At 45.9% G+C, this 16,216-nt stretch overlaps 1 protein-coding gene across 1 annotated transcript; it reads right to left on the bottom strand.

Moving 5' to 3' along the window:
- Positions 1–117: 117 nt before the first annotated feature.
- eapp (e2f-associated phosphoprotein) lies at positions 118–6,665 on the bottom strand. The gene is given in 7 exon segments (XM_061675400.1): positions 118–999; positions 3,184–3,309; positions 3,387–3,504; positions 4,348–4,372; positions 4,374–4,450; positions 4,969–5,156; positions 6,486–6,665. Coding segments are annotated over 7 exon segments (876 nt in total). The 5' UTR covers positions 6,560–6,665; the 3' UTR covers positions 118–731.
- Positions 6,666–16,216: the final 9,551 nt, after the last annotated feature.

Below are 16,216 nucleotides of genomic sequence, written 5' to 3'. Positions count from 1 at the left end.
ACGCCCCACCCCGACCGCTCACATGTTGGTGTTGACAGGGCTGGCCTTCTGCTCCGAGACGTGAGCGCGTCCGCCATATTGCATGTGGGGGATATGACCCATAAACCAACACACTGACGACGTCTTTTTTTTAATCTGAGGTTTGTTTACACCGATATACAGTTTTACATTAATCATCATAGCAACAGCGTTACATAAATTCTTGGTGGTGCTTACCAACTGAACATCATAAACATGAATATTCAGATTAAAAATGACAAAAAAATTTTTTATGCCCAGCCACTTCCTAAATATTAGTGTGTACGTGTATTTGGGAAAATGATTATTTTGTATTCTTAGTAAGCAACAGAATTTCAGAATTGGCACTATTTTGCACATTTATGTCATCTGTCGCTCAATTTACTTCTGAACTTTAGCTTTACAAAAAATATCTCACAAGTAAACGTTTTTTTTTAAAGAAAAAAAAACACCTAGTTCTTTACTATAATCTTCGTTTGTTTACAGTAAGTGAGGACTTTTTTTTTTTTTTTTTTAAATTCTAAAATTCCACTTAATGGAGCCACCTCACCTCACAATCCTCCATAAATAAAAATATGACAGATTATGACAAATGTTTTCTCAGCGCTAAAAACAAAACAAAAAAGTGTGGAATCAGGGTGGCTTCAAATTCAACTCGTGAAACATTCCCGATGTCCCCTCAGGACGTTCTTGTCCATGAAGAAGAAGAAAGGTCAGCAGTGGCTGGACAGGATGTTGAAGAAGTGGTAGACGTCATCCTTGTCCAGCACAGCGACCTCTGTGGAGCACTCTGAGCACTGCACCGGGTGGTAAAGCTCGTCCGCGTCCATCCCTGCGGGCGCCGCCACCGTCGCGTCCTTCCCGCGCTTCCTGTTCCGCGGCGTCCTCGCAGCTGGCGTCTTGTAGCGCAGAACTTCCTCCTTGTTCACGCTGCAGTTCATGACGAACATGGCACGGTACTGCGTGCGGTACTTTTCGTGTCTGGCGGGAGAGTGGCGGTGAACAACGGCGCAAAAGGAATTACAAGCGTTTCTCTTGGAAATACAACACGCGCACACCTGCATACACAGCCAGCCCTGCTTTAATCCAGTGTCATTTCCTCATACCGATACAATCCATTGATTACCTTTTAAAACCATTTAAATCGATATACAGCGTTTACGTCCGGAAGGCTAACTTGCCGAGCACAGCTCGATCCTGTTGGATCATAGGAATATACAGTCGGTGCGGGAAGTATTCAGACCCCCTTCAATTTTTCACTCTTTGTTATATTGCAGCAATTTGCTAAAATCATTGAAGTTCATTTTTTCCTCATTAAAATGTACACACAGCACCCCATATTGACAGAAAAAGAACTGAATTGTTGACATTTTTGCAGATTTATTAAAAAAGAAAAACTGAAATATCACACAGCCAGAAGTATTCAGACCCTTTGCTGTGACACTCCTATATTGAACTCGGGTGCTGTCCATTTCTTCTGATCATCCTTGAGATGGTTCTCCACCTTCATTGGCGTCCAGCTGTGTTTGATGATACTGATTGGACTTGATGAGGAAAGCCACACCCCCTGTCTATAGAAGACCTTCCAGCTCACAGTGCATGTCAGAGCAAATGAGAATCATGAGGTCAAAGGAACTGCCTGAAGAGCTTAGAGACAGAATTGTGCCAAGGCACAGATCTGGCCATGGTTACAAAAAAAATTCTGCTACACTTAAGGTTCCTAAGAGCACAGTGGCCTCCATAATCCTGAAACGGAAGACGTTCGGGACGACCGGAACCCTTCCGAGAGCTGGCCGTCCGGCCAAACGGAGCCATTGGGGGTGAAGAGCCTTGGTGAGAGACGTCAAGAAGAACCCAAAGATCACTGTGGCTGAGCTCCAGAGATGCAGTCGGGAGATGGGAGAAAGTTCTAGAAAGTCAACCTTCACTGTAGCCCTCCACCCGTCGGGGCTTTATGGCAGAGTGGCCCGACGGAAGGAAGCCTCTCCTCGGTGCGAGACGCACGAAAGCCCGCATGGAGTTGGCTAAGAAACACCTGAAGGACTCCAAGATGCGAGAAATAAGATTGTCTGGTCTGATGAGACCAAGATCGAAATTGTTGGCCTTCATTCGAAGCGGCACGTGTGGAGAAAACCAGGCACTGCTCATCACCTGTCCAATCCAGTCCCAACAGTGAAGCACGGCGGTGGCAACATCACGCCGTGGGTTGCTTTTTCAGCCGCAGGGACAGGACGACCGGTTGCAATCGAAGGAGCGATGAATGCGGACTATGTACAGGGATATCCTGGACGAAAACCTTCTCCACAGTGCTCAGGACCTCAGACTTGGCCGAAGGTTCACCTTCCAACAAGACAATGACCCTCAGCACACAGCTAAAATAACCAAGGAGTGACTTCAGAACAACTCTGTGACTGTTCTTGTATGGCCCAGCCAGAGCCCGGACTTCAACCCAATTGAGCATCTCTGGAGAGACCTGCAAATGGCTGCCCACCAACGTTCACCATCCAACCTGACAGAACTGGAGAGGATCTGCAAGGAGGAACGGCAGAGGATCCTTAAATCCAGGTGTGGAAAAACCTGTTGCATCATTCCCAAAAAGACTCGCGGCTGTATGAGCTCGAAAGGGGCTTCGACTAAATACTCAGCAAAGGGTCTGAAGACTTATGGCTGTGTAATATTTCAGTTTTACTTTTTGAATACTTCTGCACAAATGTAAACAATTCCATTTTTCTGTCTGGGGTGTTGTGTGTACATTAATGGCGAAAAAAAATTAACTTAAATGATTTTGGCAATTGGCTGCAATATAACAAAGAGTGAAATATTAAAGGAAGTCTGAATACTTTCCGTACCCACTGTAAATCGATACAATTGAAATAATGAATGAATCGTTGCACCGCTAATGTGTGCGTATTCGGTTTGCAAGTGTATACGTGGGTGTGTGCATACGTGTGCGGTATACGTAAGTGTGTTTTTGTGTGTTCGCATGCACAATTGTGTGTGTGTGTGTGTGTGTGTCAAGTTCCTTTGTCTGGCCCTGACTCGCAAGAGTCTCCTAGAGCTTCGCGGGCCGACCGTTGACCAAGATTGACGACATCCCCTGATCGAAGCCCCCCAACTGGGTAAGGAAAAAAGTCAAAACCCACGTGTGTGCGTGCGTGACCTCACCGCTGACAGTCGAGACACAGCGTGGTCATGCACGCGGGACAGTTGAGGATGGCGTCGCTGCTGGGAAGACTTTTTTGCCGCGACTGCGGCGAGCGCGCGCACGGTGCCGGGCGCCGCCCGTGGTACCTGCGAGGGGGCAGGGACAGGTGAGGACAAAACTTGAAAAGTCGTCCGCGGTGCCGGGCGAGCGAGGACGCTCTTACGCCCATCGCCTGGCTTCCACCCAGGCCCGGTCCCGCTCGTCCTCGTCGGGGTCGTACAGCAGCTCGTCGTCGGTCAGGACGCGGCGCCGGGCCAGACGCTGCCGCCCGCCGGAACTGCCTGCGAACGCTCACAGTTGGAAAACGCCTCATATGTCGGGGACAAGTTGAACCCCGCTTTTTTAAACATTTAAAGTATACTTTCTGAAATTTGAAAAAAGGTCACGGGTAATTGTTGCATGCTTTGTTTGTGTGTGTGTTCCTGCTCTGTGTGTGTTGAAGTAGCAGTTGGTTGAAGAGTTCGAAATTACTCAAACACCTAAACTAATTTTGTGAGCCCATCTGTGGTCTTTTGCTTTAAGGTAGTGGACTTTTGTTCGACAAACAATTGCTTAAAGGTTTGGAATTACGCTAACATTGATGCTCATTTTTGTTAGCCCATCCATGGCATCTCACATTAACAAGTACCAGAAAGCCAGCGGACTGCTATTGCACGAAGTGATATGCTTTGTTTCCATATACAATGTTTATTTCTCTTTAGTTTTGTGTCAGTTTCACACTTCAACTAGAAGTGACCTAGACAGCTTGAAGCAAGCACACTCGACCTCTTCTTTGGGAGAACTGTGCAAATGACTCTTAGTGATGTTATCAGATAATCTCCCCTAGGAATACACTTAAACAACATGTTTTTTTTTCTATACAAAAAAAAAAAAAAGCACTCTGATATTTAAAAATAATACAACAAATGAGGCTGCAATGACAAACTAGTTTTAGTTCTTGATTTTTACTTTACTTGAGCAGTAGCGTATCTGTAACTTGCTTCAAACTTCAATGTCGTCTCGCAACATAAAAACAAGTTGACCACGTGACGGCTTGTAACGAATGAATAAAATGCAACTTGTGGGACTCGTAAATCCCCGTCAGTGACAGTGAAATGAGCCTCGGGTACCCGATGGAAACTTACCGGGCTTGACTTCTTCGTCAGAGTCCTGAGTCAAAGTAGATCTCGTCGTACATCTGAGGTTTGGCAGGGTTCGCGAGCGTGGAACCGTCACCGCCGCTTCCTCCTGCTGGATTGAACATGAAACAAGCGTGCAAGAGGTGGGCGCGGGCAACTGGTACACGCTGAAGAGAGAAGATTATGATTGACCTTCGCATGAGGAAAACATGTTTACTCAGTCAGCTTTCTTTTGAAGAAAGATTCCCTCATTGTTTTGATTGTCTTCCAAGGAATACTACTGACCACGTATAAAATAAAAAGATCAGATCGGCACCTCCAGCCGTCTTGTCTGTGTCTTATTGAGTTGTCGGTTTATCCACAACAACCTACGTAATCAGTACTACGGCTGCACTTTTGAATATTTTCAGACTTGAGTATTCTATCGATTATTTGGACAAAATTAGATTTTGCTTTATTAAACACAATATCATTGACACGTGAGGTGCATGTACTATTTTTGTCCGCTCGGGTTCGCCGTGCTGACGTTCTACTGTATTATCTGTGACTTTTGAGTGTGTATGGCCTTAAAAGGCGGGACCCGATGTGGGCGTCGGCGAGTGAGAGAGGAGACGTGGTTTCAAGGACCTCCGCGAGCGTCGGCGGGCGCCCAGGCGTCCTCCAGCGTCCTGAGGGTGGAGCTGAGCTCCGCCTCCATCTCCTTCTCAAAGTCATCGTCGCTGGACGACTCGCTCTCGCCTGTCAGGTACTCTCGGATCAGCTTCTTCTTCTGCTCCGGAGTGCCGTTCAGCAGCACATCCAGCTCGTCCTCCGAACTACAACAAACGTGGGGCGAGAAAAAAAAAAACGCCATCAAAACATGTCACGGGAATAATTTACACAAGTACTGTGGAACCTTGTTTTTTGTTATTAATGTGTTCCTAAAAAAAAGTCTGACTCAAACCAAATCAATATTTCCCATTGTAGATCATGTAAATCTAATTGTAAATCCGTTCCAGACAACTGAAAATATATTTGAAAAAATACATTGTATTGAGAATAACTGTAGTTTAGCCATACAGAAAACAATGTATAATAAATATAAATGACTAATGAAATAGGAACATGAACATTAAACACTTTTACCTTTTCTCTTAGCACCCTCTATTGGTAAAATGTTCATACTGCAGGTAAGCAGTGAATTATGTAGTTCAGTCAGTATGTGCACGACAGCAATGTCTGAGCGTACTTCAATATGGCTGACAAAAAAAAAAAAAAAGAGTTGCACATGCGCAAGGCCGCTCCAGGAAATGAGTGGCAGAGTCACGCGGACAACGTTGAGCTGGCAAAAAACAATAACAAATTTGGGCAGAAAAAACTGTCGGAAAACTAATCTTACCAAGACTGCTAAAGTCTAGTAACTTAGTTAGTCTTCACTGGTTGAGTTTTAACTTTAAAAATATATTTATTTGTAAGTTTTAATTGTGTTCATAATTGCCTTTCACATCAACGTACTTCCTTGGCACCAAGATGCCACAAGATGCTGCGAAAGCAATACTTTTGTATTTCACTAGGCAACAAATAGGTGAGTTTTACTGGTTAAGTTTTCATTTTAAAATATTTTAATTTGTAAGTCTTAACTGGGTTTATAATCGCCTGTCGCACCAACATAGTTCCTTGGAGCCCCAAGATGGCAAAGTAATATTTTGGTGTGTGTGTATGTATGTATGGATGGATTCACCTTATTTATATATATATATATATATTTATATATATATATATATATTTATATATATATATATATATATATATATATATATATATATAATAAGGTGAATCGTCTAAAAAAAAAGTGACTTTTATACACATAAAGCAGTGGTTGGACAAGTGGGGTCCACGAGCACTAACTTGCGGGTAGGTAAAATAATTGGCCATAAATATTGTTTTATTCCTACATATGGTGACCGGCGTGGCAACAAACCAATGACACCTCAGCTTTGGGCCAATTAAAAGCACCAAAAGGACTGTCGTACCACATAAATCTGCCATTAGACAACCAGGGCGCAAGTCTACGCGTTTGTTTGTTTGTTTACATGTTAGCAGCATGAGCTTAGCGCGGTTTAGTCACTACAAGACAAACGCTGAAGCTAAAGAAACTACTAGACCTGCTAGCTGCTCTCTCCTCGTCGCTCGGCTCCTCGATTTCATACGAGTCGACATCGCTGCATTGGTTCATCATTTTTAGAGACTCCTCGGTGCTCAAATGTTAAGCAACAACAGTCGGCTCCCTTTTCTTCTTCTACTACCATTAGTGCGGCTTCTTCTTCTTCTTCTTCTTCTTCTTCTTCTGCTTCTGCTTCTTCTTCTACTTCGGTGGTGTCTGGGGGATTGCGCGTTGCCGCCATCTATCGAATAAATTCAGTAGTGGACGAACACTGACAAAGAAGTGATTCAGCAAATAAATAATATTTTAGAGTTAAACAATATATTAGTTTGAGGTCAATATACATAAAACTAGTATGAATTTACAAATTTACTTTACGTACATTGTTTTAATGCAGTCTCTTTTTTCCTCATCATGACATGATGGAATGTTGTAACATTATGGAGACGTTTTCATTCCATTTACATGAAGTGTGTGTGTGTGTATAACGTATTATTAAATAATTCCCTACTAAAATCTCAAATAGATTGAAATGTAGTGTTACGGGTTATTCGAGAGTTAATTTTATTACTGCAAAAATAATCTTTCAAAAAAATACAAAAGTAATGAAAAACACAAAACATCATAGATGTTAAACAACTAAATGAATGATTGAAAACCAAACAAAAGTAAAAAGGAATCAAATTAAATTATATTAATTAATTCTCCCAAATGTGAACAATTGTATATTCTGTCAAAAGGTGTCTTTTGTGTGTTTATATTTCTACTTGTTTGTTAACCTCAATGCTGCAAATTGGGAGATGCCGATATGATTTTCATTGCTCCTGTGACAAAGACAAAATTCTCTTCTATAAAAAGGTTCGTACACATGCAGGCCTACCAAGTGGCCACGAGAGGGCGCCAATACAAAAGAGTTAAAATTCCACTTTTCCTGTCGGGGTCATTCAGAGATCATTGAAATGTTGCCAGAAATCAAGAAAACTAAGACACAATAATCACCACACTTTTTAAATAACAATACAAAATATTGTGTAGAATGTGCTTAAATAAAAAAAGTACAAATAAATGTTCCGTTTAAATTACAATAGATTTCTATGTGGCCTGCGACCTGGCTGGGCACCATTTGAGGGTGTGCCCCGCCTCTCGCCCGAAGGTGGCTGGGATGGGCGCCAGCACGCCCGCGACCCGCGTGAGGAGAAGATGGATGAATGGGTGATACAACTGAAATTATTGCAAGGAAATGTAACTTATCGTGTTGCCGTAATGAACAGAATTCATGCGTGTGATTGCTTTGTTTTGTTTTGTTTTGTTTTGTTTGTTTTATTACAAAAATGAACATCAGTCTGGTATGTGCACAAGCTACTTGCGCGTTCGGCAAAACGGGTCCAAGGACTTCCTCCTCCAAAGCCTTGTAGGGACTTGCAACATCTACAATGTCTTTTTTAAGATTCCATGTGTATGCTTTGTTGGGGTTTACATATTCACATCGTATTTGTATCAATAGATGAGACGCATGCATGAAACATTTGCCCGAAGACACCAGCCATAAAGAAAACAAGATTTTAGCAAGTTTGGCTTCAAGTTATGCCCGCTAGTGTAGCATACACAAGAAGTCCGCAAACCTGTTTTCCGGGTTTGATCACGTGACGTTACGCATACAGCGGATTGTCACGCTCGTCCCCCAGAGTGCCCCAAACCAAGATGGCGTCCGTCCTCCATATTTGTCTGTTTCGGTGTTGTCGTGTTTGCACGTCGTCTTTTTGTCCTTTAACGTGTGTCGGCGGGAGCAGGTGCGGATGCGCGCTTGTCGTTGTCGTCACTCAACAACGGCGCCGCACGGCACGCTGCCCACGTACGCTGCGCGTTGCCGCCGCGTCCACCTTGACGGCCCCGTGACGAGCTCAGTGAGCCGATTAGACGCAGGTGTGATGCTAATTAGCCAGGCGGCATGTGGAGGAGGTAAAAATATTGTAATCACACACATCTGCACTCACGCAGCCTGCCTGCCTCTCCCACTGGGTGACACTCACTCACTCGCACACGCACGCACACATCGCCATTGTCCCTGGCGTGTGTTTGTGTGTGTGTGCGTGTGTGTGTGTGTGTGTTAAATCCATGTTGCTCTTCTTCCTCTGATTTGTTTGAATCTCCAAGAGTTTCTAGTCAAAGAAAAACAGACCTTCGTGGCATAATTGCATGTTCTGTTTGCCAACACGCCATCTTGCACAAACGCACGCGCTATATAGTTCGTCTATGCCACTTATCAAGCATGATAACTCAATAACATTTTGGTCACATGGTCCTTGAGGAAATCGCCGCGAGACGTTTTGTCAACGTGGAAGTCACATGACTGCAAAGGTACATGCAAAGGTAAGTTGCAGTAATTCGAGTCGTTCTTCGCAGAGGATAAAGAATATATGCCCGCGAGGCCCGATGAAGCGTTGCGGCTCACCACCTAAACCGTATCGATAGCGCGTCGGCCCAGTGTTACGCCGTTGCTCATTACTGACGCCCGCTGGATCGTAAACGTCATCGCCGTAGCTGACAAACGCGACGGATTCAATGACCTTTGGAGTTATCGTATTATTTTAAGTTTCAAATAGCTTTGAAAGCTTTCAAACGTACAGTCAGTAACTGATGTGAACGTGTTTCGTAACGTGAACGTCAAAGTTTAAAAGTCTGCCGATGTACAGTGAAACCTCGGGCCACCAACGACTGTTTATGCCGAGATCAACGGACAGGATTTTAGCCCCGATATTGGCCCGATGAGCTATCGCAGCCGATTTCCCAGATCGGGACGAGAACATTTCTTGTCGTGTCCGGCCCCACGATAAGCCTACGACGGCAAAATGCTAAATCTAGCAAGTTAGATTTTTGGGATATCTTCCGTGTAGTGTGACATATCAACGACTGCGCACCTCGACGTCGACCAATCGAATTGTGACCGGCGCGTCGCCTCTCGTGCTCGCCGTTGTCAACATTTATTCACGCGCACGAAGCAATGTTTACCGACGCTTAAGAGCGTGATTCGACGGAACGCCGGCATCTTTCCGTACAACCGTAGGTGCTAGCACTAGCTTGCTAGGCTACATAACGTTTTGTTGCCCGCTTGCGAGCCGTATCGTACTCGAAGCGCAAGGCCGTACCTCTTGAAGGAACGTTGTCCCCCGAGCACCAGTGACGAACGCCACAAGTCTTTCCTCATTTTGTCCCCCCACACTCACTCGCCGAAACAACGCATTGGCGCGGCGCATGGTTGTTGCCGTCGCTATGGTAACGAGTGTATCCGGTCGCGTCGATCGGTGACCCCTTTCCTGCTCCCACGTCTCCGACGGTGTTTGATTGAATTTGATACGGTGCTATCGGAACAAATGTCGTGTAGTGTCGCCACCGTCTGCCCGAGGAGCGGCCAGATTCGATGTCGGGAAAGACCGAATGTGTCTCGTCGTCCGATGCGGGCATTACGTCGCAAATGTTCGTAGAAAACGCCTCGTTCGCTATTATTTTGGGTTTGTGAACGGACAAAGGGAACGATCGATGTCGCCCTTCTGCTCGCGCTGCGAGACGATCGTTGACTCGGTTTGGATGTGAGCTGAAATCTGTTCGTAGTCCCGCCTCTGCATCCTCGATCATCCAATCGCAAATTTAACAGCATTTGTTATTGACCTGGTAAAATAAAGGCCGGAAATCATTTTCTTTTTGTCAATGACTTTTACAGTATGTATAATAATAATAATAATAATAATATTCAAGTATATTATTTAAGGTGGCACGGTGGACGACTGGCTCACAGTTCTGAGGACCCGGGTTCAATCCCCGGCCCCGCCTGTGTGGAGTTCGCATGTTCTCCCCGTGCCTGCGTGGCTTTTCTCCGGGCGCTCCGCTTTCCTCCCGCATCCCAAAAACATGCTAAATTGTCCGTAGGTGCGAATGGTTGTTTGTTTGTACGTGCCCTGCGATTGGCTGGCGACCGGTTCAGGGTGTACCCCGCCTCTCGCCCAAAGTTAGCTCGGATAGGCTCCGGCACCCCCGCGACGATTGTGAGGATAAGCGGCTCGGAAAATGGATGGATGGATGGATGGATGAATTGTTGAATCTTTAATTCAAACAACGAACAGTTAATGTTGGCGTCAAATAGCTCGGTGGAAGTTCCGCCTAAAAGGCACATTGGGCCAATCGGATGCGACCACATTAGGAATGAAGACTGAAGGAGATGTGCTTTGGTCGCGCGCAACTTTTTCTAAAAAAGTACACAAAACAGTCAAAATGGCACCCGAGATAAAAAGGGAAACTACTAAAGGTAGCGTTAGGAAGCACTTTTGCATCGTTGCGCAAGCGTCCTTGACTGTGCGTCACACAACGCAACTACGCTAGGCACACTATCGTCTATCGTCGTTGCTGTTTTGCTCTTTATTCAGCTGACAAAAATGAAAAAGCGCTCGCTGGCGATCGCGTGAGTGAGGCAATTGAAAAATCGCTACAAAAGAAGTGTGCAGCAAAGTGGCCAACAGAGCAATTCGTCTTTTGAATGACAAGGTGACGTCCCACTTTCGGAACAGAAAAGGTTTCCCAGTTTCCCTGGGTCGGTTTGTTGTGCCACAATCTCCCAATGCATGAGGAAAGAAAGAGACAAAAGAAAAAAAGAATTTCCCCCTGCTATTATGGAAGGAGGTTGTTCTTCAACGGGGAGCCGTGGTCCTCCTCCCTTTGCCCTCCTTAGTTCAAGTTAAAGAGCAATAAACTGTGATCATATCTATTTAGTGTTTTATTTCTTTATCATAGTGTTTCTAGTGTCGATATTTATTTTGAACCACACACACCGATTAAACTAAAAAAGATGAGCACAATTTCATTTGGGGGCTGCAACGGATTCATTGCACTTCCATTCAGTTCAATGAGAAAGTAGACCTCGGGTTAAGAACGTTTCGGGTTACAATCGGTGCCACGGAACCGATTCAGTTCGTAAGCTGAGGTTCTATTGTACTTGTCTTGTCATGAATGCATTTATTGAACCTTGATTTATGCAGGTAAGGCAATTGAGAGCTCGTTCTCATGCGCAGTGCTGACGTGGCTGCTGACAGAATCTTTTGATGCAGGCAGTTTCTGGCAGTGACTTTGGGAACCTGAGCTTCACGGTGACAGGCTCGACGATCTTTGCGACGGGGAAGGGCCCAACGAACCCGGGAGCGAGCTTCCGGGACTCCACCCGGAGTGGAATCCGAGCCTGCCTCGCATTTAGTCTTTTAGCACATTTAATATACTCCAGGTTCTTGTGATCTGTCCATACTAAAAACGGAGTCTGCGCCCCCTCTAGCCAGCGCCTCCACTCCATCAAAGCCGCCTTGACCGCCAGCAGTTGACGGTCACCTCGGTCATAATTTCTCTCGGTCGGAGTCAGTTTTTTAGAGCGATAAGCACGAGGATGTAACTTGCCATCCTTGGGACATTCCTGGGAGAGCATTGCTCCGATACCGGCATCAGACGCGTCGACGTCTGCCACAAACTGCTGTTTGAGATCTGGCAAAGCGAGGATGGGAGCGGAGGTCAAACTCGATTTTAACTTCTGTAAAGCTGATGGACAAAGCGGGTTCCACACAAAGGGTCTGTGTGGCGAGGTAAGCTCGCGCAAAGGCGAGGCTATTGAACGGAACCTTCGGATGAATTTTCTGTAGAAGTTCGCGAACCCTAAGAACCTTTGTACATCTTTGCGTGGCGTGGGACTAGGCCAATTAATCACGGCATCGACTTTGCAAGGGTCCATTTTGGCTTCACCTTGAGCCAACACGAAACCTAGAAAAGAAACGGACGCCTTGTGGAACTCACATTTCTCAGCCTGAACATGGAGTGGATTCTGGAGTAACCGCAGCAATACAGAGCGGGCAGGAATAACGTCGAGTCTCCTCATCCGGGGAGAATATCACAATGTCGTCCGAAGAGACAAAAACATACAAATTCAACACGACAAGGTTTTGGAAAACAGCTGGAGCGTTAGTGAGTCCAAAAGGCATTACCAAATACTCGGAATGTCCCGTTGGTGTGTTGAATGCTGTTTTCCATTCGTCCCCCTCCCTTATCCTGACGAGATGATACGCATTTCTCAAGTCTAGTTTGGTGAAAACCTTATGGCCCCTCCCACAGGTGGTGAGCCAACGGGAAGGGGGACCCACGTTACCCTTTCGGGCGCTCGCCTTCGAGCCCCGCCTCCGGGCCCGGCTCCGGAGGGGGGCCCCGGTGACCGGCGTCCGGGCAAGGGAAACCTAGATCCGTTTTGTTCGTCGTAGGGGTTTTGGGAGCCGTGCTTTGTCTGGTCCCTCACCTAGGAAGCCCCAGACAACTTAGCTCCTAGGATCGTCGGGACACACAAACCCCTCCGCCGCCATAAGGTGACGGCTCAAGAAGAGGTTATATTCATACATCCTTTTTTCAAATGTCTGTGGCTACGGCAGCGATGAGGCTGCCGTGCGCACGTTTCGTGGGGCGAGCCGCAAGAGGTTTGCGATGTGTTTCGCTTGTGTCGATATCTGAAAGGATCCTGGCATCTGGGATTATTGTTCCCTGACGCCTCCTCGGCCGTTGCGCAGCTCCGCTACCACTTTACGACTGAACGGGAAAGCACCGAGGGAGTTTCCACCTACCGACTCTCCTTCTTTTGCATTTATCCCTTCGCGGTTCGGGGCGTGCATCCAACTCGGAGGATAAAAAGTGGAGTTTTTCCAACACGGGCGAGCGCGTCTCGTTGCGCGACGTGATGAAGCCTGAGATTTGAAAGACAACCGCAACGGTCCACTTGCCATGCGTTCAATGCCCTGAGCATGTGAACGGCCTTTTCCATTCATGTTAGCATTGAGCTAGCGGACTGTTCTAAAGCCGGCGTAGTTCGCGTCGCTATTTGCCAAACGGCTGCTTGTCGGGAAACGAGCGAGCGCTTCGATGTCAAAGCAAAAAAACATCAGCCGGACGGCGGCTCGTACCTCAAAAAACTTGCAAATCGGGTGTCGCTGCCACACGAAACGTCGGAAGGACTTTACACGAGCGTCGGCATGATTGACGGCTTCTGTGGCCGTGGAGGACACGGTAGAATGAATTGGACACACACGCACAACACACACACGCCCAGTGTTGGGAAGAGGACGATTTTGTTGGTTACAATTACAAGTTACCCTGTTGAAAATGTTACCATTTCAAATACTTTATTTTCGATTTCATTTCTATTTCGAATGAACGCATCCTTGGATGTTTCCTCTAAAAAAAGTGGATTCAAGCCATTGATCATTATTTTGGAATTGAGTCAACATTTCTTCCTTAGACAAATCATAAACTGAGAACAAAAACATGACGAAATGTAAACAAATGTCACAAAATGTGTTTGTTGCATGACACAGTTGTGCACAGCATGTGGAAAACATGATACCATGTTGACCTAATGACAAATTGCACACTTTAGACAAGTCTCGCTTCATACGACAAACCAGATCAGTGAATGTTCCATAAACTGTTCAAAAGTCGATCTTCTTCGATGTGTTCAAAAGTGCAATTATGAGTAGTATATGAGCTTTTCAAAATCTCCGACAAACTAATAGATTGCACCACAAGGTGGCGCTTGGAGGCCCACCCGTCCATCCGCTTTCCGTACCGCTTCTCCTCACGCGGGTCGTGGGCTTGCTGGAGCCTATCCCAGCTGTCTTGGGGCGAGAGGCGGGGTACACTCGGAACTGGTCGCCAGCCAATCGCAGAGCACATATAAACAAACAACCATTCGCACGCACATTCCCACCTATGGCCAATCGACCTAGCACGCGTGTTTTTGGGATGTGGGAGGAAACCGGAGAAAAGCCACGCGGGCGCGGGGAGAACATGCAAACGCCACACAGGCGGGGCCGGGGATCGAACCCCGGTCCTCAGAACTGTGAGGCAGATCTGCTAACCAGTCGTGCGCCGTGCCGCCCGCTTGGAGGCCATATTTGGAAAAGTATGTCACAGCGGAATGGCACACGCACAAGCGTCGGATTTAGGAGGAGGAACTGATGACTTTTTTTTTTTTTCAAAATTGTAATCGTGGAAATTTCCAAAAGCGACTGTAATTTAATGACACATTTTCTCCCAGTAACACAATGAATTACAATTACATACAGTTTGTCATGAAATTACGTAATCTCTTTACATGTAATTAGTTACTCTCCAAAACTGCGCACAGACGCTCCCCCCCCCCCCACACACACACACACTTGTCAGAAGAACCACGAGTGTGAAGATATAACACACCTGAGTTGATTCATTTTGCGTGAGATCCGGTGGTCAGCAGCCCGCTGACATGATCCGATAATAACCTCCACACTCGCCTCCGTGGAGGAGCAGGTGGCGCTATGGAGGCGTACGTGTGTGTGTGTGTGTGTGTGTGTGTGTGTGTGTGTGTGTGACGTGAGGTGGGAGAAAATAATGAAAGTCCACGTCTCTCAGCGGGCCAACAGGTGGAGTCGTCCCTCCTGGAGATCATGTCACATGTCCATCATGTATGAACGCGAACATACACGTGTTCTTGGCTGCGCGCATCATCGCAGAACAGCGTGTGTGTATGTGCCAAGACCTGTCAATCATGCCAACACACACTTTAAGTCCATGTGTCCATTTCCCGTTGGCGTGTTGTCCAACCTTTTTTATCGCTATTGCGTTGTTGTCGTTGGGTGGCTTTTGAACGGGGGGCCCCGCTAGCTTAATGCTAAGATGAATGCAAAATCCCACTGACATGCTAATGGCTTTAGAGCGGCCCCCCGCTAGCTTAATGCTAAGATGAATGCAAAATCCCACTGACATGCTAACAGTTAGTGCAAAATCCCACTGACATGCTAACAGTTAGCATTGATAGTCGCTATTTTCCAAGCCTTTAAGTCAGGGATATTTGAAGACAAATGGCTCTGAAGCAGCCCAGTTGAAATGAAGGTCCAGACTATTGATGGCCTTTAAGATTTCGCGCGTTCAAATGACCAACGTAAGAGCTGAGAGAACAGAAAGAGAAAGAACACATTGGCAGATGCGCCATCCACATGACATTGAAACACACAAAATGACTGGAAATCAATGAGCTCCACATCGTCTCCCTTCCTCAACTGGCGCTAGAATCCCTTTTTTTTTATAACCGTTCTTTCTTTCCTTGATCTTTTTTAACCGTTTCCCCTGTGTTTTAGCGCTTCGCGACTTCACCATTACCCCACAAAACAACTTCCTGTTCCGTCATCAAAATAAAAACACATTCGGCCATACGACCTTCAAAATAAAAGCGCCCCAACGCATAGGAAAATCACCACAAATGGACAAGAAATAATTACTTTGTTCCTTACAGGTTCACCAACACACGTAGACAGACAATACAACAATACTCACTGGCATTTATTCTTTATCCTCTGCAAAGAATCAATAAAATTACTGAGTCGTAAGAAGAAGAAGTCAATTCGTCTTCGTTGTTCTGCACGACTGCATTATACGGTACCGCCTTGGCACTGCAGAAGGAGCAGCACAATGAATTGAATGGCAGCACGGACTCGAGATGCGCAAACTGTATCATTCTTGACATTTTATTTCCTTATGTTATTACTTGATGTTTTTAGAAATTCAATATTATGGAGTGCTAATTTTCCTTGGAGTAAAAAGTACCTGCTGACTTTTGGACCGGTGGCCACGTCATCACGTCATCAATATTTGCGCAACAACATTGCAGTTCCACATTTTTTTTTAAAA

This window comes from Phycodurus eques, chromosome 4 (genome assembly GCF_024500275.1).
Source record: "Phycodurus eques isolate BA_2022a chromosome 4, UOR_Pequ_1.1, whole genome shotgun sequence".
Classification (NCBI taxonomy): domain Eukaryota; kingdom Metazoa; phylum Chordata; class Actinopteri; order Syngnathiformes; family Syngnathidae; genus Phycodurus; species Phycodurus eques.
This window is presented reverse-complemented; position numbering and strand designations above follow the sequence as displayed.